This window comes from Chelonia mydas, chromosome 4 (genome assembly GCF_015237465.2).
Source record: "Chelonia mydas isolate rCheMyd1 chromosome 4, rCheMyd1.pri.v2, whole genome shotgun sequence".
Classification (NCBI taxonomy): Eukaryota; Metazoa; Chordata; order Testudines; family Cheloniidae; genus Chelonia; species Chelonia mydas.
Genome location: NC_057852.1, coordinates 10,729,732 through 10,755,972, shown reverse-complemented (window position 1 = coordinate 10,755,972; position 26,241 = coordinate 10,729,732). Strand labels below are relative to the sequence as shown.

At 42.2% G+C, this 26,241-nt stretch overlaps 2 protein-coding genes across 10 annotated transcripts in view; one reads left to right on the top strand and one right to left on the bottom strand.

Moving 5' to 3' along the window:
* LOC102936292 (UDP-glucuronosyltransferase 2A1) overlaps window positions 1-3,798 on the top strand; it is a 46,676-nt gene extending 42,878 nt beyond the window's left edge. For all 6 annotated transcript variants that reach the window (XM_027826596.3, XM_043544427.1, XM_027826595.3 and 3 more), the window contains one exon: window positions 380-3,798. In XM_027826596.3, the coding sequence (XP_027682397.2) occupies window positions 380-659 (280 nt within the window). In that variant the 3' untranslated portion in view covers window positions 660-3,798. The remainder of the gene's footprint in view (window positions 1-379) is intronic.
* Window positions 3,799-5,667: 1,869 nt separating this feature from the next.
* YTHDC1 (YTH domain containing 1) overlaps window positions 5,668-26,241 on the bottom strand; it is a 33,306-nt gene continuing 12,732 nt past the window's right edge. For 3 of the 4 annotated variants that reach the window (XM_037896605.2, XM_037896603.2, XM_037896604.2), the window contains 10 exons: window positions 17,170-17,278; window positions 16,957-17,074; window positions 15,754-15,838; window positions 14,056-14,222; window positions 11,305-11,387; window positions 9,522-9,558; window positions 9,390-9,429; window positions 9,242-9,304; window positions 7,260-7,394; window positions 5,668-6,658 (listed from right to left, as the gene is read on the bottom strand). In XM_037896605.2, coding sequence (XP_037752533.1) covers window positions 6,440-6,658; window positions 7,260-7,394; window positions 9,242-9,304; window positions 9,390-9,429; window positions 9,522-9,558; window positions 11,305-11,387; window positions 14,056-14,222; window positions 15,754-15,838; window positions 16,957-17,074; window positions 17,170-17,278 — 1,056 coding nt within the window. In that variant the 3' untranslated portion in view covers window positions 5,668-6,439. Of the gene's footprint in view, window positions 7,130-7,217; window positions 7,395-9,241; window positions 9,305-9,389; window positions 9,430-9,521; window positions 9,559-11,304; window positions 11,388-14,055; window positions 14,223-15,753; window positions 15,839-16,956; window positions 17,075-17,169; window positions 17,279-26,241 lie in introns of all 4 variants that reach the window. The other variant, XM_043544426.1, reaches the window with a different exon arrangement.

Genomic DNA, 26,241 nt, shown 5'->3' with positions numbered 1-26,241 from the left:
GTATTGATTGCATTGTCAGTGCGGGGCATTGTGGGACGGCTCCTGAAAGCCAGTAACAGTCACCGTAAGCAATGCATCGTCTGCACTGACACTGCGTCGCCCTGATGACATCGACCATGACTCTACACCGCTCGGGGAGAGGCTGTTACTAAATCAGCGTAGAGAGGCACTTACGTCGGCGGAGCCAAATTTAAGGGAAGACACTTCCACAGCTAGGTCAACAGAAGGCAGCTTACGTTGACTTGACCCTGTAGGGTGGAGCAGGGAGCCTGGCAGCGACCCCTTTGCTTGCTAGTTGCCCCATAGAGTAGCTGTGTTGGGGAAAGCGCTGTTTCAGAATAACCACCATGTCACTTTTGTTCCCCCCCGATTCCTTCAGCTATAAAGAAAATGCAGTGAGATTATCCCAGATTCACCACGACCAGCCCATAAAGCCTCTGGACCGAGCTGTCTTCTGGATCGAATTTGTCATGCGCCATAAAGGGGCAAAGCACTTGAGACCAGCAGCTCACGAGCTCACCTGGTACCAGTATCACTGCCTGGACGTCCTGGCGTTCTTGCTCACCTGTGCAGCAGCTGCTGTTTTCATTGCTGTCAAATGCTGCTTGTTTTGCTGTAAGAAATGCGGTAGGATTGTAAAGAAGAAGAAAATGGAGTAGATTTGCTGTTCCCATGGGCCTGGTTCAGCTTGTTCGTGGTCCTGTTGATCTAGGCACATGCTTGAAGTGAGGTGCATGCTTTAATACCATGCGTAGCCAGGGCTGTGTTCTGATGAAGTAGTATCAGGAAAGTTGCGCATTTAGCGAATGTGATGTTTACAATAACTTTCTTTTGGCTTGAGTAAGAATGAATACTTAGCTGGATCCACCAATCTGACTTCTTCAGTGATTACACAGGGACTTGTCAGAGGCTAACTGTGGCAATGATTTTCGAAATGTAACTTTCTGGAGACTTTATTTTAAAAGGACAAAGCCCAGCTGTTTTAGGTCCTTTGCTGTGTCTTCCACCTGCAGGTATTAAAGTTGATTTGCCCACCCTGCGATCTGTGAGAGTGTGTCCTCACTAGATCATCCAGAACCAAAGTGTCCATGTGTCTGTTGGTATGGCTCCTGGAGGAGCAGACACTGACTAGTTCGGAGCTCAGATAAGCGATCTGATGCTCCTAGAAGATGCCCGCCAGAAAGGCCAAGACTTCTGAAAATAGCCATCTGCCTGTAGGTTCCTATGTCTATATTTAAGTGTCTTAATAGATACCCTGATGTTCGAATGTTCTGGGCATGCAGCAGCTGCTTCCGACTTCATTGGGACAGGCTGGGTGCTCAACATGTTTGAAAAATCAGGCTTTTTAGCAACCATAGTGAGGATTGAGGAATTGGATTTGCAAAGTTAGGTGTGCTGCTCCCATTGAATTTCACCAGACTCCCTTGGCCTCCTTCCAAAATCTCAGCCAAAGAGAAGAACTTCACGTCCCATGTCTGAAAGCCTTGTCCAGAGTATAAAATCGGAATGGTTGGTGTCGTGATATGGAGGCTCCAATCATATCCCTTCTGCATTGTGTCTCGTGAAAAATCTTTCCAAAGTTTAATGAAACTTTGCCCTGAGTTTTATTTCTTTGGGTGAAGACACAATTTGATGGTTGAGAATTATAGTGCTGGGAATTCAGTAGGCATGTGCTAGAGTGTGGGCCCAAGAAAGGGGGTGGCTGTTAGAATGGCAGGGAACTCTCTATGCAGGGAAAATCACAATCTCAACAGTGTAGAAATCCCAGGGGTCAAACCAGTACACAAGGGGATCCAGGAAATGGCAGAATAACTCTAGAGGGGTTTTATGGGAATCTAGGTCTGCCCCCTTTGCTCCATAGTATCCAGTGCTCAGCCTCCAACCCCTGGCCCAGAGCAACCCAGCAAGCTGAAGAAAGAGCTGCTCCGTCCAACCAAGGTGGGGAAAGTGACTGGGTGTGGTGGAAGGCATTCCACTGTGTCCCATCCCCTCCATACACCATGCATGCATTCTTCTGGCCTGCTGTATTGGGCTGCCCCATGCTGCAGGACTCCCTCTTCCCAGTGGTCCCTCTTCTGTGGGGTGTGGAAAGTTAGCCTTAGGGCACATGGGCTCAGTTCATCCTGCTCGCTGGCCTCCACAGCAGAAGCAGCAACTTGCACATCCTGACAGCTGCCAAAGCTCCCTGAAGACTCACATTAACTTCAGTGGGCTTTGGCTCAGGCCTTAGCTCATCGTGCCACTAGTAATTCCCAAGCATCTGCTGCCATACACAGGAGTGGGTCACCTGTGCTACAGCATTCCAGAGCTGGTGGAGAGGACACCTGCCTAATACCAGGCCTTGTGGCTTCATTGGTCTGTAAGAGGTTGACTTAAAATGCTCCACTCCTGGAAACACCAAGTGGAACTGCTAATTTCCCTCAGTAATTGGAAAACTTATTATCTATATAGTGGGCCAACTCCCCAGCAGCTATAAATCCCTATAAATTGTTCTGTTGAGCGCCATGAAGCTGTGCCAATTTTATAACCGTCAAGGATCTGTCCCATTTATGATCCTGTGGTTTGCAGTATTGCGTGGTTGCTACAATAAGCTAGCCACCAGATCGTGTTTAAGAATGCTTTTAAAATTGCCTTTGTCAGACTTGGGTTGCATTTGTAAATGATCCAGTGCCTAATGAAAGGCAGCTGACATTTGCCTGCAGACAAAGCTGCTAGAGAAAACAGTAAGGTTCTTCCTTTACTGCATATATTTTGTTGCCCCACACAAGCTTATTTTATTAGCACTAATTTTTGGAGCTGGTTGTGACAAATCTTAAGCCTTCGGTTAGTTCAAAGCTATGTAAACCCTTAAATATAGACGATGGAAAAATGGCTCTGTTCCTAAAAGCTAAAGCTTTGATGCTAAACTGAAAATGGGACACTTCAATGTTGGTGGCGATTTAGGAGAATTTAGAATCCAGGGCCTACCCTAGCAGATATGCTGAGTATAAGACACACTAATTTGAATGGTCACGTTTCTGAGCATACACTGAGTATACAGAAAAATACCTAAATTGGTCATCAGCTATTGATACTAGAGTTATGTGATCTATCGAGACTCCCCTTGTAGCTGCAGTGCACAGCTGGTGTAAACTGCCCTATTGTAATCACTTGGGTGGAGCTAGGCCAGTTCACACCAGAGGATTAGGTCAATTAGCTATTATAAAATGTCTACAGAGAGCTACAGATTGCATAGGTCTGTGCTGGAACTCTGCAAAAATCTGTGCCCCTGATCCTGCAGTGAGATGCATGCAGGCTGAACTAAGTCAGTGGGTACTGCATGTGCCCTAGGGTGTGCCCATACAGGCAGCTGGCATGAGCACAGCCTTGATTGCTGACATATAAAACATTCAGAGATTTGATACTGGGAAATATGAAGCCAAAGTAAGTTAGCCAGACCTGCTTGGAGGGCGGGGGAATGGGGGGCAGGAGGGAGAGTTTGTGGAAAGTATCACTGAGTTTTGACCAGCTGTAGTCTTAAGGCAAAACTGTGAGCCTACTCCATTAAACCCCATTATCATGACCCTATCCCTCCAGGAAGATCTCTGCATGAGTGAGGGCATGCACTTTATTTGAAGGTAAAAGGTCATACAGATTCAGGCTCTTGTGTAATTCAATGCTTGTTGCACTGGTTGAATGAGCTAGCTCCCTTCTGTGTGCTGCTTTAATACCTCTCCATCGCCACTGCTGCTAACCAAAATATTTGCTGCCTAGTGGATAGAGCTTGGGTTGATTTGTTAATAAAAGCAATTCCTATTATTGAGTGTCAAACTGATTCAGTCTATGTACGATTTCTTCTACTAAAATATGCAAAGCTTAGGTTAATGCACATCAGTTCAAGTCAAGGAATTCAGCTGTAGAAGAGCCCACAGTAACCTGCCTTGCAGTTTGTGCAGATGGACTGCTACCCACAGAAATTACCATGCACAGTTGCAGCCTTACTTGACCAAGTTATTTAAAAGTTTGCCGAAGCAGGAGACAAACACAGAGAGGAAGTAGGAAAAAACTGAAGATGGACGAGGACAAGTATGTGGAGACAAAAGAGCCGCCTTCTTCAGAAAAACGTAGCAAGTTGAGTTCTCGACTCTTGCACAAGCCTGGCTCCAAGTGAAGGAGCTGAACATGTGAAATCTGGCCATAAACCTGCTTGGCTTTTATACTCCAGCAAGTCGCTGCCTCATTGCTACTGCCATAATTTATTCTTCTTAGGATGATGCACACGTGTGCGTGTACACACACACACACACACACACTAACTATAATTTGCCAGTTACTGAAGTAGCTCTGCAAGCCATGGTTCAGGTGACAAATTAAGGTGAAGGCAAATTACAGATAGCTTATGCATGGTTCAGCACTGTATGACAGCTGTAAGAGTCTAAACTTGCTAGGATCCAGAAGGTTCCTGCCAATGTAGCTTAGGTTGACTTACCGCGGTGTCTACACGGCGCTGCGTCGACGAGAGATGCTCTCCCGTCGACTTCCCTTATTCTTCTCGGGGAGGTGGAGTATCAGGGTCGACCAAAGAGCATTGATTTTGTAGGTCTTCACTAGACCCACTAAATTGACACCTGCTGCATCAATTGCAGCAGTGCTGATCTACCTGTAACTGTAGACATGGCCTAAGAATAATACATTTCAACCTAAAAGTTAACTCAGTAAAGTGAGAACAGGGAAATGCCTCTAACTGCATGCAGAGAAGAGTGGTTTTTTCCAGTGAACTCAAGTTGTAGGTTAGCTCTCTGGTTTTTACTATTCCAAGTTTAAATTCAAATCTGTCCTGTTCAAGAACATTTACAATACAGAAGTCAATGAAATATCCCATGGCATTTGCTATGGCATGTTAAGTAGAGGCATTCCTATGTTGGCTCTGCACAGTGGGTGTGCGCCCTGTAATTTTGTTTGGATTGGGCAATTGATTGACATGAGGATGGTTTGGATCTCTCTTTCACTGGAGTGGTGTTGAGACTGGCACAGGGCTAGGACATTAAAACCAGATTGCTTCAAATCCATGAGAGTAATTCTCCATAAGTTAATCGAGGGCATAGTAGTTACACAACTCCCCCACGAAAAAGAAAAGTATAACATTTTAATCAATTATTTTGTTCTGGTTTAATCCCCAAATCCATGAAACTCCTGCAGTGATTCAGGAAGATAGGACTATAAACCTACCTATTCCAATAAATGTTAGGCCGTGTCTACCCTACTGGCTAAACTGACACAGCAGTGATTGATGCAGCGGTGTTCATTTAGCGGGTCTGGTGAAGACACACTAAATCGATCTGTACTCCGCCACCCCAAGCTATGTCAACAAGAGAGCATCTCCCGTTGACCCAGCGCAGCGTAGACACCGCTGGAAGTCAACCTAAGTCACGTCGACTTCAGTTACATCATTTACGTAACTGAAATAGCGCAACTTAAGAGTTCCAGTGTTCGTGTAGGCCAGCCCTTAGTTTTGGTGATACTGAGCCCCAGCTTGTATCTGTTAAGGACAGCTGCCTGAGTTGAATTTCACCCATTGGAAATATCTTTACTGAGGAGGGAAAATAGGTAACTTCTGAATACACAGGCCAGCCTTCCTAGAACTGTTAGCAAACCTGGAAGCCTTTAAAATAACAAGCCAAACTAAAATTTCAATGGTTTCAATTGTTACCAATTTATTATTATTATTATTATTTTTTTTTATAAAAAACAGTAGCAATGTAGAATACAGCCACATTTTCTGCTTCCACACACGCAAACTGTGACCATTCCAAGCAATGTGTACATTTTAGAGAGAGGCTAGACAACAGCATGGACCAGAAGGTTACTGAACACAGGAAGATTTTTAAAAAGATTAAAAATTAGCTATCAATAGTGTCTTCTTAATATTGCTTTCATTATCGAAGACTGACAAAACACTCTACAGCGAAGGGGTTAGAAACCAGGAAAGCAAAAGGCTGCTACAGCACTGCCCCACGGGCAAAGCATCACACTTCCATCGGTGCGTTACCTGATAGCAGCTTTTTTTCCACTGAACCATGTGAAACGACATGTAAGAAAATAAAGCAAAAAAAAAAAAATTATGGCAGTTATCCATCAATATTTAAAAAACCCTAGGATGAAGTCACTAGAAGTAGATGAACACTTATTGAAAAGGAACCAATATCTACATTCTTAACTGTTTCCCATTCTCCAATAAAAAGGTCAACTCAAATATCAACTTTGTGCATTTTTTCTTTTGGCTGATTGAGTTTTTCCAGTTCATAGTTTACTGCATGCTTGGAACAAAGAGGGTCATTGTAAAACCTTCTACACAACAAACTTTAAGTAGACAGCTGAAAATAAAGTGTACTACTTGTAAACACACAAAAAAATACAAGCTTTGTTGTTCTGTTTCAAATGACCACTGGTTCCAGATGGATTATCTTCTATATCTGCCTCTTTCACCCCTGTCTCTGTCCCGCTCACAAATTCTCTCTCTCTCCCTTTCCCGATCCCGTCCCCGTTCTCTGTCTCTCCTGTTGTCTCTGGGACGATCGCGCTCCCTCTCCCGCTCTCTCTCACGAGGTCTGCTTCTCCGACCACTGACCACTGCTTGTGTGCGACGCAGAAAGTCATCTACCCTCATATCATAGTCGTGCTGTGAAAGAGAAGGACAATGCTATTTATTTAATTGCCCAGTCTGAAAGTCCCAGCACTTCACCCATCCACTACTAGGGCCTTTTGAAAACCCAGGATCAAAAGCAGCGGATAATAAGAAACTTTAGCATAAACTTTTTCATAGCAGTGGCACAAGTTTCCTCCCCTCTCCAGACAGATTCCAAAAAATCCTTACTGATTTGGACTTAATTTCAACCAGGGAAGTGTACGCATTGACAGTTGGAAGCCTTCCACAAACCTGGGCCAAGAAATGGTGGGACTTGTGCTCCTAAGTCCCTCGGGGGGGTTTCAAAAGCACCCAAAGCCTTGATTTAGGCACCTCAGTGACCTGATTTCAAAAGTACATTTAGGAGCCCAGCTGTAAGGCCAAGATGTTCAGAAATAAGAAACCTCCTGTATGTTTAGGTTCCTAACAACCCCCAAATTCCTCCCATTCCTACTTCTGCCGGTCCACTGAGTTTTATTAGGATATTCACATTTTGAATATGTTTAGGTTCCTAACAACCCCCAAATTCCTCCCATTCCTATTTCTGCCGATCTGTATGATTTGCCCCTTCTCCTCTGCTGTCATGTACACTTACTACTCGTTTGTCTCGGTATCTTGCATCGTGTGGTACAGGGTGGTGTCCTGAGTATGGAGGGTGAGCTTGAGGTGGAGGAGCATGGTGCTGATAATAAGGGTGATGGGGAGGCTGTTCCATAGCTGGATAGGGTGGCTACAATGAAATTAAAGGCTGTTTGTTGAACACTCCGAGATACAGTGCGTATCACCCGTAAAGTTAGGGTTACAAGTACAATTTACCTGCCACTCTGAAGGGAAACAAATACAACATTTAAATATATTCTCCTCTGCAGGTGGACTGTGGTTTAAAACATTATCTTGCATACAGAGTGATTAGCAGGACACTGCAGAGATTCCAACCAGATCTTCTCACTGAACTTCAGCTACCAGCATTTATTTAAAACTATATCCCAAAAGCACTTAAAGATACTCATCTGCATGCCTGACAAAGAGAAATACTGTGAACACTTCAGCTTTCATGAGTTCACTAGGTGTTGTACTGGCTACCTCATACAGGATGGAGTCATGCAGACAAGCATATCCTGGGCTGAGTGAGTTTTCAAGGCCGAAGCACCTGTTATTCCACTGAGTTTTACTAGGATATTCACATTTTGAATGCAAGGCCTATTCCACAAGATAAAAATACACAGCCAAAAAGCCAGAAGCTAAACTGATTATATATATAAAAAGAGCAGCATTTTGGCCATTCTCTTCCATGTCCCCCCATCCTCAAACAAGCTGCTTCCCTTCAACTTGTCGTACTTCCACTCCCTGCATCAGCCAGGCCATTCTCCCATAAATAGTCACCACAGTGTTTTGCTTGCATAGTGATTCCAAATTGAACTGCTTGGGAGGACTGGATTCGAGTGTAAATGCGTATTTAGCCAGCCTGTAGAGACGGGAGGGGTAGACGGACATGGGTCACAGAACTGAGTTTTCTCTGAAGAGCTATTCCCTTCCTGCAGTCTGAGTGTACCATTTGTTTAAGTATTTTTGTACGCATTGGCTTTTTTTTGTTCAGCTAGGAGTGAGAAGCCATGGGGGCATCTTTGCTGCTGGCAAATCATTTGACAATTCCCAAGTACAAGAGTCACAGCAGAGATCATGCTATAAATACACAAGTGTTATTGAGAAATAACCGCACAGTGACTATCCAACTCCAGACACAGCCAGAATGCAGGGAATGGGATAACTGAGAATAACTAGTTATTCCTCAGTAACTGCAGATCATTCCTGCCCTCCAATTGGCAGAGAACCCCATCTCACTATAACAAAGATAGCAACTGGTACATTATCGTGCACTCAGCATATGAATAATAGTTTGCTAGTATGTGTATTTGTTTGCTGGTATGTATATTCAACTGAATACACAAAGGAACAAAAAAGCCAGTGCCATAGAGCAGCATATCTAACCAGGACCATGCTAAATACACTCCAGTGCTTCCTAGATGCTTTACTGCCCATGCCAGACAACTCTTGCACTGTACCAGAGTGTATCTTCTACCATGCAAGTTCCCGGTGCCACAGACCCGTCAGTGGCCAGTTTCCCTCCTGCTGTATTCCTATTCAACCTTCTTCAAATATTGATGGATTACTGGTCTGATCACATCCATTATAGTGCACTGGAAGGAGAGTTCTGTTGTGATTTTTTGTTTTTTTTTTATGAGAACAAATTTCCTCACTTTTTTTATGCATTCAAACTAAGCTGGATTCCTATGTCCTAGTACATATTAGGTTGTCAAGACAGCTTCAAGATACAAATATGTTGTTTGATCACTGTTAGTGAGAGTGATTACAATATCTTGACATTACCTACTGTAATTCGCCCCATTCAATTTTGTTTCCCTGCAACACTTCATAATTTACTGTACACAGCAGAAGTACCTGGCACTTTACTAACAGAGTACGAAGGCTGAGAGCAGCTCAGGAAGAGCAGGCACATCCACATGGTAATGTGGGGGTTATTTTCAATTAGAAAATGAAGCTGAACAAGACACAAACCATTCCTTGCCATGGTGGCGGTGGTCCCATGCTGTGGAATTCCCTCACGTAATCATTGTAGGACTACAATGAAAGAGAACAACATGAACATTTGATAACAACTTTGGAAGTGCAAGAAGTTATGTTAAAAACAAATGCATCAACCTACCCCATTTAAAAACACATCTCGGCGAACTCCTGAAAATCGTCTGTTGGGAATAAGATTTGTAAAACTCAATCCAGGTGATTGATATCAACAAGTTACCAGGACATAAAAATGAATAATATGAACACATCTTACCTGTCTACTTCTTGATACCTGGGATCCTTTATATACCCTGTTCAAACATCAAGCAATGTTATCAATCCAATTTACCATTCACCATAACAATCCTAAATTACAGTCGTTAACATCCACCCTTCCACTGCAACAACCTCCTCTTACACGTATGTTCTTGTATGCGCTGCTGTTCTTATCTCACTTCAGAAGTGCTTGCAAAATAGTTTCTACAGACTTACAGCGGGTCTTTGATAGTAAACGAATGGCATACAGAAAAGGGCATTCCAACGTTAAAGAATGGATAAATACACTCTTATGAGCTTGCATGCAGTACCAAAAAAGAATTGGGAAGGGGATATTTCTGCAGACAAGGACTAGACTGAATTGCTTGGCAATGCTCATGCACTTGATTATTGGCATGTATTGATTAACTGGTCAAGATTTCTACCTATTAACTGCATGTCCAATAGACAGGGTTAATCTGCACAGCTCGATGCAACTATTGATGGAAGTTTCTTGAGAGATTAAAAATTAGGTCAAAATTTACAATGGATTATGATGGCACTAGTATAGTCTTAAAAAATGAGCAATTGGCACCTCTCGCTTTAAGCAGTTCCACAAAAATCATTTGTAAAAGGTGGAAGGAATCAGGACATAGTAAAGCATTTTTGCAGTGCTACAGAAGTGATTTTTTAACTTTAATTCTCAGCTGTAAATAATGCTCTTGGAAGTTTGACTAATGATGACTGCACTCTATTAAAGTAACTCTTCTTTGAAGAAATCAGCCTCTGAAGTCTATTCAAACTGGACACTGAAATATAAGCAGGCTTTTTAAGGTTTAGAAATCTACTACGGAAATAATGCATTATACGCAGAAGTACACATTCCATTAAGATTTCCTGGACTGAAGTCTGTCCTGTCCCAGCACTGCCTTTTTCAGCAGCAAAGGTACCCTGGTAATACTGCAATCTGTGGCTGTTGCATTTACACTGCTGAAAAAGCTATTTTATTTCTGAAGACCCTAACTTTTCCAGCTGAACCTCCTCTCCGCCCTGCCAGTGGACCACTCTTGGAAAGGAAAAAAAAAAAAAAAAGCATGAGGACTCTCTGACCCACTTTATACCAAGTTTTTAAAAGTTTCTCTGAAAACAAAATGGGAACTTCTAGTACCATCCCACACATGACTTATGGGTCATGGGGCCCCAGTTGTGAATCCCAGTTAAAAGTCTACAAAAAATGGTACAAAAAGTTCAATTCATTGCAAATAAATGCTTGTCAATCACCAATTTAAATTTGAAACCAATATAAAGATTATGGAAAAAAGTTAACATGTCTATCATGGCCTATTTCTTCAGCTTTTCATTGAAAGTGGTACTTTGATAGTTCACCTTCACGATTAAGTTTCAGGTTACTGTTTACGGGCAAGAAAGGCGCTCATCATAGAAATGAAACTCTCCCACCATTTAGGAAGCAATGGAGTTTGAAATGGTTATTTTAACTGTCTGGGTTACCACCTAATATAAGCAGGGTGGCCCAATTACTCTATGACTACTGAAGAATTTACACTAAACTTAAGGTGGGATTTTCAAGAGGGCTCAGCACTGGCCTAACTCAGCTCCCAGTGAAATAAGTGGGAGATTTACCATCAACTTCAATGAGAGGAGAGGTAAGCAATGCTGAGGGCTTTTGAAAAATCCCACTCTAAATCCTAGTCACATATTAAAAGCTCAGTAGACCTGTATGAATTCAAAATTCCATAATAAAAATGCAAATACTTTTACATTTGTGCACATGAGATATTAACCTGGTCTTTGGTGAAACTCAGGGGGATAGTCAATCCTTGGTTTCTTTCTGCTGTTATGAATATCATAATCCTCTGGTCGACGCCTATACAAATTAGACATTAGAGATTAAACAAGGTTGTTTGGCGCATTCCTCACAGCAGCATCCCCTCACAGAAAGAAAAGCACCATGAGCTGGCCAGGATCTCTGTTTAGAGTCATTCAGAACTCAGTCAGCTTTACATATGCTTCACAGTGTCAAGAGTTTATAAATTTAAGCATTAGGTTTAACTTCAAATCACCAAAAGCCATACTCTATGCTAGATAAATACACTTGACTATTGCTTTTTAGGTATAAACAGACTGACAGTAAGAGAGGAACTTGATCCAACCACAGCTTAATATCCAAAGAGAATATTTAACAAGCTGATCTAAAACAATCTCTTAATTTACGCTTTAACACTATACTTTCCACTTTACCTCTTAATTTAACCTAAAAGAATTAGACAAAAAAAGAGACTCAGTAAATCTGATTAATCAGTCAAACTGACAAATCTAATATTGTTACCTCATTTGCAAAGTGTTTTATCCATTTTACATGGACACCTTTTTGCTAAAATTTGTTAGCCACAGGGCAGACAAAGCTTTTGTAAAATGAAAGCCTCTTTCCAGGTACATTTAAAAATAAATGTGTGCATCATTTGCACACATGCCTCTTTCACCGTTAGCTAGCTAACTTCATTGGACTAGAAGTCTTTTTGGATTGTCACTGACTTATCACTAAATTACCAGTTTAACCTCAGTTCCTTCTAAGGAAGGATTAATTCTAAAAACTCTGAAGCATCCTAAATGAAATAATTAGAGCTCTTGTCTAAAGACTGTTCTGTTGCTGATGTGAAGCATTAAAAAATCTGCAAGAACTTCACTCATGCTGGGGGAACCCATTTTAAAAGCAGCTCCATTCCAGTTATTGGCTTGAGTTAGTTCTTCAATAGACTTATGCTGGTCATTAGTGCCCCTCCACCAAGAAAATATATAGCATTACAGTGGCCAATCACTTTTTAGTATTAGATTGTTTTAAACATTCTGAATTTTCCAGCAACAGGTATAGTTCCTTGATAAAGGATTCAAATTAAAGTTCCTTCAAATCAGTTAACCATTTTGCAAACTATACCAGCTGTTAATAGCTCTACTAATTGACCTGTTTCCATAACAATCATTTCTCCTCCCCCTTCCCACTTTCTAGTTTTTAAAAGCCCACTTTACCCAGTATCAAGTTTTTTTTGTTTTTTTTTAATGAAAGCAGATTCTTCACCCTCTGAGCAAAAAACCCAAAAACCAAAGCAGTTGCATCTACAGCAAAATCAGATTAAGAAAAATAAAAGCTGGTGTAAAGAATGAACATACCGCTTTCTTGTAGTTTTGAGAGTGCATTTACGACCGGTATAAAACATGATAGTAACAGTTCATATAGTAGTCCAACTACTGACTTTAAGCTGTAAGCCACATACATAAATGGAGGCCCTGGCAGGCTTGAGAAGGTGTGGTGGTGTTATATGTATAGTTTGCAGTCCATTGCAAAACCTTCACTTGTAAATACTTTATTGCACTGGAAACCTCTTAGCTTAACTTCAAAAGCCATCTTGGTGCTCAGTCCTTTAAAGCCAAAAATATGGGGGCGCTGCCAGGTTTCCTCCTACCTACTCGTTACAGTGTCCTTTTTTAAGCTCAAGGAAATGGGGACTCTTGTTGGGTATCTGTACCTACCACAGGATGTTTCCGCAAAGAGGAAACTTAACCAAAGGTTTCAGCCCAAACCATACAGTCTTTAGCAGGAAAAAAAACTTTAGATTTATCTGTAAGCAAAGTGGCTACACACAGGGAAAAGGTGTTTGGTAGAAGGGCTTATATCAGTTCTTTGCAAAGACTTCTCCAATTCTGTAACAAGTTATACCCCCTTTTCCTGGTAAATGCTGTTAAGTTCATAAAGCAGTGATCAATAACCATGTCGATCCTCTAAAAACACTTTAAAGTCCACAGGTACTGCCAACATCTGGAAAGGTTGTATATACAGACACAGCAACAGCCATTCTTTTTGGTTTGTTGCCGGGTCTCCAAGGGCCACTCGATCCCCTTTGGAAAGAACCTACTGTTTTCAGAAGCTCAGCAAGATGTGTGAATTCAGTGGTTACATGTTAGAGAATATTTGGCAATGGGGTTAACACATCACGGTGATACAATTTGAAATAGTCCCAATAATGCTCCTCTTGAATATCAAAATTATTTAAATATTTTATCCTCAAAATGAGGCGGCATCTTCTGCAAAATTATAAGTGATCCTTATAAAAGTCCCATATTTGATAAGGCTTATCCAGAGACACACCTGAAAGAAAAGGCTTTTACAAGATATTAACATATTTTGGCATATAAAGACTTCCTCTTCCTCCATCTAGCCTGCTCATAATAAATCCAAGCTTACCTATGGCTGACATTACATGTTGTGTTATCTGTATAAAAGATCTAGTCTAAACTAGACAGCTTTATTTATATAAGAACTATTTTTCTGCAAAAGCAAAGATCCCCATTTTCCTCTTGAAATATGATAGATCGGGGGACAATGTGAAATCCTCAATGAAGCCACAAACTCGTCCATGCAGCTTGATTTGAGGATTTTCTCTCTTCTTTATCGCAGGGAAAGCTTTTGATGAATCACATTCCTCCATCACGTTATTCTGATACATGTGCCTATTATCAGTCCAAAGAACGTTTCTAACCTTCCCACATCCCGGACTGGTTCTCGACGGGATGGACGTCCTCTTGATCGGGGCTGTGAATGCATTCGTCGCTTGTGCCGCATTTTATGAATGACTTGATACAAGTCAATGCTTTCATCAGGAGGGAATAGGAGACAAAGCTGGGTTCCACATTCAAGCTCAATTTCCTAGAATTAGTTAGAAGTTAAACAGTGATTTACAAGCTGAAAACAAAGAACCTCTCTCATTAATTACTTTCTTTCTCCAGGTACAAGAAACACTTTGAAAAGGAGACCTCAATCCCACAAAATAATGAGCACAGTACAGTTTTTATTAGCTTCAATGCTTTGGGGATATTTAGCATCATCATAAAATAGCCCTCTGCTGGGGACACAATACCTTCCTAATGGACATCCAGGTCAGCTTCATTTCATTATTGTTTAAAATTGAAAGAGTTTTTTGTAATCACATAAAATTAAGGAAAATAATCACCACGTACCTTAATCAGTTTACACTGTAGTCTGGAATATATGGATGATAATCCCACAAGCATGGTGAAGCAGATTTATTTTCAAGAATTAAATGTTATCCAAACTCAGTGGAAGAGCCAAAAGCAGTTTGTGAAACTGAGGTTTAATTTGTGTAATTACTGTATATTATGTTTCTAGCATATAAGGCAATTTGTTACAGCTAACTTAAAGCATACATTTTAATTACGTTACCTGAATATACTGGAATATGTTCTCCAATGGTTCATTAATTTCATATAATCATTTTAAAAAGGGGATTGACTGCAATTCTTCCGACAGTTAGGGGGACAAAGTATTTTCGTTTTAAAACATTTGTTTAGCCATTTAAAGGGCAACTGTCAAAGAATCAGATAAAATTCCTTTAAACAATATTAATAAAAATTTTAAAAAGCATACTCTGATTTGCACTGTCCATTTGCTTTTTGTAAATTATTAATTTTAAACAGTAAAATCGGATAGATAGTTCTACTGCCTCTAGAGTCACTTTTACTTTGTTCCTATGTACAAGATGAATCGCGTTTGGATCTACCACACTGCAGGGGAATATTTAACCCGCAACACCCCCGCTCAAAAAAAAAAATTGTTTTTTTTAAACTAAATAAAAACCATTCATGTTGATTTTGAAGAGCGTTTTTAAATAAAACCTAAGTTACTGGAGTTGACAGTGTCCATTTCAGTGTATTCTCGAATATTTGTTAGAACTAAGAGGTACCAGCTTGCATTTTAAAGGTGTGCCTATTATAATGGTAGAATGTGTCAGAAGAAACTTAATACATAAGGCAAACCCAGTGCAAAAGACAGAATTGAAAGCACCAGAACTTGTTCTAAAAAGCACAATACTCTACTACAAAGTGAAAGTTATAGCACCACAAACTTAACATAAAATTCGTTACACTGCAACTTTGAAAGTTTGTTAGCACCAACTGCTGCTCATCACATTATATCCAGACCAAAATTGCTGATAATTTGCTTAACCTAACTGATAAACTTACTTTTGCAATTCTGCTCCCTCTCCAGTACTATGAGCAATCAACCTTGCCCAACATATGCCCTTGTCAACGAAAGCTGTACTGCAAGAGCTGAATAGTTATAAGAGTTTAAAGGTTATCACACCTTGAGTAAGTTTATCTAAATCATGTCTTTTGTTTCACTTTATTACTAAAGGCATTGATTAAAAAAATTGACAAACCTGTCCGTCACGTCCAATCTTTACTGGTTTATGTTCATTCCAAGGATTGGTCAGGTGAGCAGATTTAGTGAAGGGTAATTCACGCCTAAATATGCAAGTGGTATCATTTATAGTTATTTTGTCTATTTAGTTTAAAAAATGCATACAATAGGACAACATTAATTTGCTGTACTCATTAATTTGCCCTATGACATGATCCTTTGAGAATTACTGACTTAAAAATCCATGCATTTAGATATCTGTATTTCAATATTATGGAGTTCAGAATATACTAGTCTATTTTACAAAAAAAACCACCCAAACAATGTTAGCACGGAGACCTCTCACTACAGCACTCTATTTAACTTCTGAGGTGATAAGAGCACATACTAATTTATAAATGCTGGTTAGCAAGGTTCTCTTGTATAGATAAGACTATTATCGTTCACTGTGCTACTAAATAACAGAAGTTCCAACTCTGACATACTGCCGCCTAAAATGCTAACACATATAAATCTGGTAACGTTCGAGTTCTGGTGGGTACAATTCTCTAGATTTTGTCTGAGCCAAGTGGAAGTAGCATTACATCTTTGAGGATGCATAAGATTATTGGATAATCACTGGAGGAAATTTCCTACAAGTGCTCCCAGAACTTGATCGTCTTGCTTATGTTTGTTTTATGACCTTTTAGTAGGCATGTCCCATCACTTTACCTACTGTTTTACATCAGATATGCATAATTTATTCCATCCAAAAAGGAGCATGTATTCCCCCCGACCTGGCCTTCATTTTAACAAGTTTTGAGGCAGTAGCATCTTTCATGCTTAGCCAGACCCCATGGTACAAAACACTTCCCCTCTGAGTTTTCATTCTGCTCTCCAGGGCTGCGAGTCCAGAACATTTCAAAGGAACACTGTTTTATAAAAGGAAGATTTTAAGGTAACTGCAAACAAATGCTTGTAATTTATTAGGCTACTAAAAAAAAGGAAGTGCTCAGTTAAAAAAAAATCCTTGTGTAAAATGTTTAGGACTATGCAAACAAAAAGCAATTGCTATAGCAATCTCACTTATAGGAAGAAGTCCCAAACCCAGCTATAGTAATAATGGGGCAGATTTTTCCCCACTGAAGTGAATTTCAGTCAGATGGAAATTTTCAAAAGGGGTGCAGCCAAACAACAGATAGAATGTATAAATACTACTATTTAAATGAACAGAAATATTTACCTGCAAATCCAGTCAATTTTAAAGACACCTCCCAACATTTTAGCATTCATTCCTGCAGGCAGAACCCAGTGTATTGGGGATCCTCCATGATGGGATTCAGACGAGAGCCTTGCAAATCCTAGAGGAGTTGAGATAGCAGAGGGTAACAGAACAGCTTCTTTAAAAAACAAAACCAACACCACGCCACACACATCAAATGTTACTTTTATTTACCTTGGAATTTTCCACTTTCTCTCACAGAAAATATTAAAATAACACTTCTTGCTGCTCTAAATGCAGCATTAAGCTTCTTCTCGTTCACTGGAAGAGTTGACCAAACACCCTACAAAAAAACCCAAGGGAAATGTACACAAGTCAGTCACTGCAAGAAACTATTCATTAACTCAATATTTTAAAAGAGATTTAAATGGGGGGGGGGGGGGGAGGGAGGCCAGGCTAATGGTCTGGAAGAAAATACTGTGGGGCAGCTGTATTGGAGACCTAGTGGTATTGCCAACCCCAGTGTTAAAAAGTCATGAGATTTAATAATTAAAAAAGAAAAAAGGCTCATGTTTAAGCCAATGTGTTGGTTATTTGCCTTCTGGTTTCTGAGTTTTTAGGGTGTACCCAGGTCATCTTTTCAAGTTTTTCCTCTGCAAAAATGATAGTGAGAAACTTAGTTTATATTTTAAAGAAGATCCTCACATAAAGCCCCACCTCCTGGAGTCAGGTTAAGTTTAACACAAAATATCATGAGACTTATCATAATTTTTAAAAAAAAAAAATCAAATCACAAGATTGGGCAACACTGGGATGACAGAGCTGAAGGATACTGTAGAAAAGCCATAGTTAATGTCAAGGGGAGAGCTCTGCCTGCAGAGTGTTTCAGGCTCTATGCTTCAATTACTGGCACTGAATGCGTTACAGACTAGCCCATGCCAAAGGCACAGAAGAACAGTTACTTTACATATAAAGACTGCAAGTAAAGTAATAGTGCTCAAGAATTTGAGCAGTGAATGTGCTGTTGCCAGCTCAGACAGGAAGACAACATGCTATTGTGGCTTTATTCTCCCAGCAGAAAAGCAAAGGTGCCAAGCACCCACAGCTATGACTTTCCACAGTCCAAGCCCAAAGTTAAAACCCTACTGCAAAGGATTTAATTTTAAGCTTCATTTGATGGTTTTACTTTTTCAATTTTAGCACAGTTTAATTAAAAAAAAAAAAAAAGGGGGGGGGGATAGACCTCCTGCCCCACCCAAACTGGGTAACATATTGTACTGACTTTTCCCTGTATTTCCTTTCCACATTATTGCCAACGTGTAACATGCAAATACAAACTGCCCTATCATCCTCTATGTACGTGGAAAGACAGCTGAGCTGCCCGTAGCAGCACCTCCTTCAGCCTAGAAGGGTGATCTGGAGGGCAGGCAATAGGGTGGCCAGAGAGATGCACCATACCCACCTCTTACCAGACATTACTCAGAGCAGACACATCATAATACAGCCAGAGACTACAGTTCTGTGCCCACCCCTCCAACCCGGCCTATCACATGGGTGTAGTTGAACTTCCATTTTAAAAAGGGAGGTGGAAGTCTCAAGGGAGCTGATGGCTTCAGAAGCCATAGCAGTAAAAGACCCTGTTACCAAGAATTAGTGATCCAGCCCAGTGCCCTATTCTACAATGGGGCACACTCTGCCCCTCAAATGAAATGGTGAAAACCCTTCACATGGAACTCCACACAAATTTCTCTCTGACAGGAAGCAGTGAGGAGGCCCAAACTTATTTCCTTTCTGAACTGTCTTGCTCCCCGCTCCACCCTCATTGAGTGAGGCTACAATCCAGGATGTATTTTAACCCCTCACTGAGTAAATGGTAAGTTGCCCTGCAAGAAAAGCAGACTAAACAAACAGGAAAGGTCAAACTTGGAAGCCTAAAACTAGGCACCTAAATAACATGTGGTCTGATTTCACAGATTCCGAGCACCCCAGCTTGCATTAATTTAACTTCAGGTACTAAAGTTTTTAAACTGATGAAGTGTCCACATATACACAAGTCAGCACCCCTTTACAGCTGTTGAAACTAACTGCATTAAAATGAAATATCCTCCAAAACAAAAATCATGATATACTACACATATCTAGCAATGGATGGAACTATGCCCTGAATAAATTTAGTAACCGAAGAGAGACCGTGTGCCACATTTTTCAAGAAGTTCTGACAGATTAAGCTCTTTCAGGAAAGGACTTCGTTCTGTGTTTATTTAGCACCTAGCACAATGCCTGGTCCATGACTGGGGCTCCCAGGAGCCACAATAATAATGATAGTATTAATATTAAATACCCCATTTTTCCCCTAGATTCAGACATGTTTTTAAAAAAGTTATATTTGAAATAAATTTCTTGTAGCAAGTCAAATGTTGCTCCAAAATGAAGTTACTTACCTGTAACTAGAGGTTCTTTGAGATGCGTGGTCCCTACCTGTATTCCACTGGGGGTTATACGCATACACCCCATGTGCCTGGAGCTTTTGAAACTAGCATCTGCCCGTCTGCGCATGTGCCCTTGCTTCGCCTCATGGTTTCAACTGAGGCAATAAGGGGCGGGGTGGACTGACTGTGCCTTCAGTTCTTTCTTCAAAGCAAAACAAACAGATCTGTGGCAGAGGGGAAGAACGGTGGGACTGGAATACAGATAGGGACCACACATCTCAGAAGAACCTCCAGTTACAGGTAAGTAACTTCCTCTTCTTCTTTGAACGATAGTCCCTACTGTATTTCCCCGAGGGTGACTGACAAGCAGTACCTAGTCAGGAGGAGGGTGCAAAGAAGATGACAGAACCGTGGAACAGAGAACAGCCGCACCGAACGAGGCATCTGCGGCAGAGTCTTGCACCAGGGCAAAATGGGGAAAAAAAGGTAAAGGTATGCACTCAACTCCATGTGGCTGTCCTACATATGTCCATGAGTGGCATGTCGTGAAGTGCAGCCATTGTTGATGCCTGTGCTCTCACAGAGTGGACTCATACCTCAAGGGGTGAAGACAGCGCCAATAACTGATAGAGCATGAAATCCACTTAGAAATCCTCCGAGTGGAGATGGCCTGCCCCTTAATCCTTTCCGCTATAGCGTCCAAGAGTCCCCAAGGGACTTCCCGAACGGCTTAGTCCTCTGCAGGTAAATGACCAGGGCCCTACAGACATCAAGGGAGTGAAGGCATGTGGCTTCGGAAAGAAGGCCATACATGTATGGGTTGGTTGAGCTGAAAGCAGGAAACCACTTTTGGCAGAAACTTGGAATGCAAGCGCCGGGAAACTTTGTCCTTATGGAACGTGGTGAAGAGAGCGGGGAGGTCGGCCACCATGGCCCCTGGTTCGCCTACCCTTCTTGCAGAGGTAACAGCTGCCAGGAAGACAACCTTCACGGAGAGAAGAAAAAGGAAACAGGAGGCCAGAGGTTCGAAGGGTGAGTTCGTCAGTGCTGTGAGGACAAGGTTGAGGTTCAGGGTAGGGCTGTCGATTAATCGCAGTTAACTAAAAAAAATTAATCGCAATTAATCTCACCGTTAAACAGAATACCAATAGAAATTTAAATATTTTTGATGTTTTTCTACATTTTCAAATATATCGATTTCAATTGCAACACAGACTACAAAGTGTCCAGTGCTCACTTTATTTTTGATTATAAATATTTGCACTGTAAAAAAGAACTTTCAATTTACCTCATAACAAGTACAGTAGTGCAATCTCTTTATCATGAAAGTGCAACTTAAAAATGTAGTTTGTTACAGAACTGCATTCAAAAATAAAACAAATGTAAAACTTGAGAGCCTAAGTCTATTCAGTCCTACTTCTTGTTCAGCCAATCGCTAAGAGAAACAAGTTTGTTTGCATTTACAGGAGATAATGCTGCCCACTTCTTAATTACAATGTCACCTGAAAGTGAGAACAGGTGTTTGCATGGCCCTGTTGTAGCTGGCATCACAAGATATTTACATCCCAGATGCGCTAAAGATTCATGTGTCCCTTGATGCTTCAACCTCCATTCCAGAGGACATGCGTCTATGCTGATGACCGGTTCTGCTCGATAATAATCCAAAAGTAGAGTGGACCGACTCATGCTCATTTTCATCAGAGTCAGATGTAGGCCAGCAGAAGGTTGATTTTCTTTTTTCTGTAGCTTCTGCATCAGAATGTTGCACTTTTAAAGACTTCTGAGAGCATGCTCCACACCTCATCCCTCTCAGATTTTGGAAAGCATTTCAGATTCTTAAACCTTGGGTCGAGTGCTGTAGCTATCTTTAGAAATTCCACATTGGTATCTTCTTTGTATTTTGTCAAATTTGTAGTGAAAGTGTTCTTAAAACGAACAACATGTGCTGAGTCATCATTTGAGACTGCTATAGCATGAAATATATGGCAGAATGCGAATAAAACAGAGCAGGAGACTTATGTCTCCCCCAAGGAGTTCAGTCACAAATTTAATTAATGCTCTTTTTTTTTTTTAATTAAATTAAACGAGCATCATCACCATGGAAGCATGTCCTCTGGAACGATGGCCGAATCACGAAGAGGCACATGAATCTTTAGCGATCCGGGATGTAAATATCTTACGACGCCAGTTACAACAGGGCCATGCAAATGCCTGTTCTCACTTTCAGGTGACATTGTAATTAAGAAGTGGGCAGCATTATCTCCCGTAAATGCAAACAAACTTGTTTCTCTTAGCGATTGGCTGAACAAGAAGTAGGACTGAATAGACTTTTAGGCTCTCAAGTTTTACATTGTTTTATTTTTGAATGCAGTTCTGTAACAAACTACATTTTTAAGTTGCACTTTCATGATAAAGAGACTGCTCTACTGTACTTGTTATGAGAGAAATATTTTTCAATTTACATCATTTTTACAGTGCAAATATTTGTAAGCAAAAAATAAAGTTAGCACTGGACACTTTGTATTGTGTTGTAATTGAAACCAACATATTTGAAAATGTAGAAGACATCCACAAATACTTTAATAAATGGTATTCTATTATTGTTTAATCGCACGATTAATCAAGATTAATTTTTTAAAAAATCACTGACAGCCTTAGTTCAGTGGAATGAATGGCAGGATACGAGGCCCTTCCAGAACCTTGCAGTTAATATGTGAGTGAAAACCAAGTGCCCTTCCACAGGACTGTGGAAAGCACTAATGACGGCTATGTGTATCTTGATAAGAGCTGAGAGTGAGTTCAGATACTTTCAGGGACAGGCGATAGTCCAAGAGAAGAGGAACGCCCATGGCCTCAGGGGCAAGCCCTTTCTGCATGACCCAGGAGGCAATATGTTTCCACTTGGCTTGGTAGGATCGCCAAGTGGATTCTTTCCTGCTACTTGTGAGGATGCCTTGTACTACCGATGAGCACTCCCGTTCGAGTCAAGATGCCCATCCAAAAACCAGGGTCTCGAGTGAAGCGTCTGTGGATCAGGATGTCTGATCCTGCTGTTATGTGATAACAGCAGCTCTGGGAATGTCAGTATCAGAAATGAAGTATGGTTTGACAGGTGGAGAATAAGCGGAAACCAGAAATAGAGAGGCCAGGACAGGGCGATCAGGATGACAGTCGCGCTCTCCCCCCACGGAATCTTGGGGAGGACCGAGGGCAGGAGAGGTAGGGGAGGGAAGGCGTAATTGAACTGGTCTGACCAGCAGATGACTGGGTGTTCTTGGAACAGGCTCCGAGCCTGCCCTGGAAGGAGTGCTGCCTGCATTTGGTGCTGGCATGGGAGGCAAAGAGATCCTTGGTCAGAGTCACCCAACAGCCGAAAATGTCTATGACCACGGAATTGTTTAGCTCCCATTTGTGGTCAGCCATGAAATTCCTGCTGAGAGCATCCAATCACGTTCTGAGTCCCTGGGAGATAAGCCACTGAAAACAGGATACTGTGTGCGATGCTTCCACACACAGCGCTGGTGATCTTGTGCCCCCTTGCTTGTTTATGTAGTAAACAGTGGCGATGTTGTCTGACATGATGAGAACATGACAGGAAGACCTGAGGAGCAGTGGTGAGCCTGAACGGTAGAACTCTGTATTGCAAGTGCCAAGGGCCCACTGTAAAGCTCAAGAACCATCTGTGGTTTGCGTGGATATCTATGTTGAAGTAAGCATCTTGCTGTATACCACATGCCTCTTTCTAGCAAGATATGATGGCTGTGAGAATGACCACATAAAACTTCGGCTTGCATATGAAGTGGTTGAGACCACAGAGATTTAGGGTTTGTCTCGTTCCCCGCTTTTTCTTGGGTACCAGGAAATAGGTGGGGTAGAACCCTGGCCCTGAAAGGTCATGCAAACAGGCTCTATCACCTCTCTCTGCAGGAGTCAGTCCACCTCTAAGGTGAGGATACTATTGTGAGAGTGGTCTAAGAGGTGGGACTGGGACGGGGGGATGTGGATGAGGTAGCACTGTGAACTTGATCATACAGCTATGTTGAACATCATACAGGACCCACTTGTCCATTGTTATCGCACTCCAGGCTGGCAGAAAGTGTGCTAGACAGCCCTGAAAGGAGTGGGTTGTATGGACTGTGGGGTGCAAGGTGGCTCATGGCTCTCTAACTGCACTCAGAATTATTGCTTACATGAAGTTTGAGTGTGTGATGTCAAAGACTGTGCTGACGGACCACGCAGACAGGGCCGTTGGGTCTTTTGACACTTATGGGGAGGCTCATAGTGTTGCTGATGGAAGAATTGAGGAGCTCTGTGCCATTGTGCAGGAGTTGGATGATAGAATTTGCACAGGGGCGTATAAATACCCAGTGATCATAGGGTGGCTCTACAATCTTTGAGGGAGTGCAGGGAATCATCAGTCTTCTAGCTGAAGAGGTGATATTCATCAAAAGGGAGATCCTCAATTGTGTTCTGCACCTCCCTTGGGAAACCACATGAATGCAGCCAGGATTCCCTCCCCAAGACGATCCCTGTGACCACTGCGTGAAGATGGGTCCACCGAATCCACCATGGCCTGAAGCGTTGTCTGGGTGACCAGTTTGCCTTCTTTTAAAATACCCTGGAAGTGGGCATGATACTGCTGGGGAAGCTTGACTGCAAAGTCCAAAATTGGTCATAATTCAAAGAGTCATATTTTGTCAGTAATGCCAAGCAATTAGAGATGCGAAACTGAAGGCTGGCTGAAGAAAAGACGATCTAGGAGGTCCAATCTCTTTCTTACCCTCCTTGTCGGAGCGGAAAGTGGGTGTTGTTGCCTGGCCCGTTTAGTAGCAGCCTGAACAACCAGGGAATTGGATGGGAGGGGGATGCAGGAGGGGTGAGAACGCAGAAACTCAGACCCTTCATTGGTACATAGTATGTTTTTTGTCTCTCTTTTGGGGTAGGTGCTCAAATGGCCTAGCTGATCAGGAATGCCACTCTGGATGGTACTAATACACGCAGAACATCAAGTAACTGATGTTGGCTGTCCTGCACCTCCTCCACTGGAAGCAGTCACTCCTCCAGGGCAGCAGTCACCCTATGTAACAGTTCCCGGAATTGGTGCTAGTCGTTCGGAGGGGGAGGAAATAGTCCACAACACTGCCACATCTGGAGATGAGGGAAACTACTCCGGATCCAGCGGATCCGGGCTAACCAGTGCATCTTCCAACCCCAGGTCCAAACATCTACTTGATGAGGGACTCCTCTTGGGCAGATCAGGAAGGTTCAACAGGTAGATATTTGGGCTATGACCCCAGTATGGGCAACTAGGAGGATCTTGTGGTTGCTGCAGGGGTCCCCACGGAGTGGGGTACCAGTAGCTCCTGTGCTGAGGAAAGGGAGGATATTGCCACCTAGCCATTGGAGCTTTTGGGCATTCATGCCGACAGAATGTGAGAGGCAGATCATGTGCTCCATCTGAGTCCTCAGACACTGAGGAGTCAGATCCTTGTTCGAATGGTGGTGCCGTCAGAACGAGCGGATCCGAGTGAGTCGCAGGGATGTGCTCAGGAACATGACCCGAAGTCAGCAAGTACAATGCAGAAGAACAAGGTCTCTTATGAGGCAAATGAACTGGGAGACACGGCAACGTCACCTCATGCAGGACCAACAGTTCATGAGATCCAGGAGCTGACTTGAGCCTCCTCAGTGTCAGTGGCATGCATTCCACAGATGGACCTGGGGATGGAATGGAGGACTGCCTCGGAACCAACAATTCCTGTGACTTTGGCAGTACCGATCCAGAAAAGATACGTGGCTCTGTAACCGGGATTGGTGGATCCTGTGTTCTATGCAACTTCTTGTTGTGCTTGTGAGCCTTGGAATGTGCCACTTCTCCATGCCTGGAACTCATGGGGAATGCAACGATATTCTTGGGCTTTGAGGAAGAATTACTGCCATGCTTATGCACACGTTTCCTTGCCTCACGGCTAGGTCCCCTGAACGGGATCTGTAACGCTAGTACCAGCAGAACTGGACTGGAGCTCCACTTTAGGAGACATGCTCCTCAACCGCTCAGGCTGATGTACCGGGGTGGTGGTGGTGGTGTCTTCCCCAGCCTGGATCTGAGTGCGGCCTCATGGCTACCTCCATGAGGTGCTTCTTGAGGTGGAGAATCTGGCCTTCCCAGGTATGGGCTGGAAGCAGAGGCAGATACTGCACCTCAATGCGACGTGCAGATCTTTGGCGTAATCCAATACCCAGGCATGGGGAGGGAAGGGGAGAGGAAAGGTGGGTAGCTGGTAAAACAGCATCCCAAACTCCTTAAAATCCTAAAAACTACTTCTAACACTAAAACTGCTACAACAGTAACAAAATACCTACTATAGACAAGAGTAAAACAGTCTTTTCTCTGTATTTAGGAAAATGCATCACAAGAGACGAGAGGACAGAAAAGGCTCCAACTCAGACAATGCGGCGGTGAGAAGGAACTGAGGGTGCAACTGGTGTGCCCCGCCCTTTTATCACCTTGGTTGAAACCATGAGGCGGAGGCAAGGGTGCACATGGACCAGCAGACACTGCTACTTTCAAAAGCTCCAGCTCAGAGCGCTTGGTGAATGCATATAACCCTTAGTGCAATACAGATAGGGACCATCATTTGAAAAAGAACTTTTCCTGACTGACTTCCTGCATGACCATACTCCAAAACACAGAATTATAGGACCGGAAGGGACCTCAACAGGTGATCTAGTCCAGTACCCTGCACTCAAGACAGGATTAAGTATTATCTACACATCTGAATACACAAATACTAAACTGATTCTTTAATACAACAGCCTAAATTTTTCTTTTGCCAAAATTTAATATTAAGAGAATCTTGACCCAGAAATAACACAT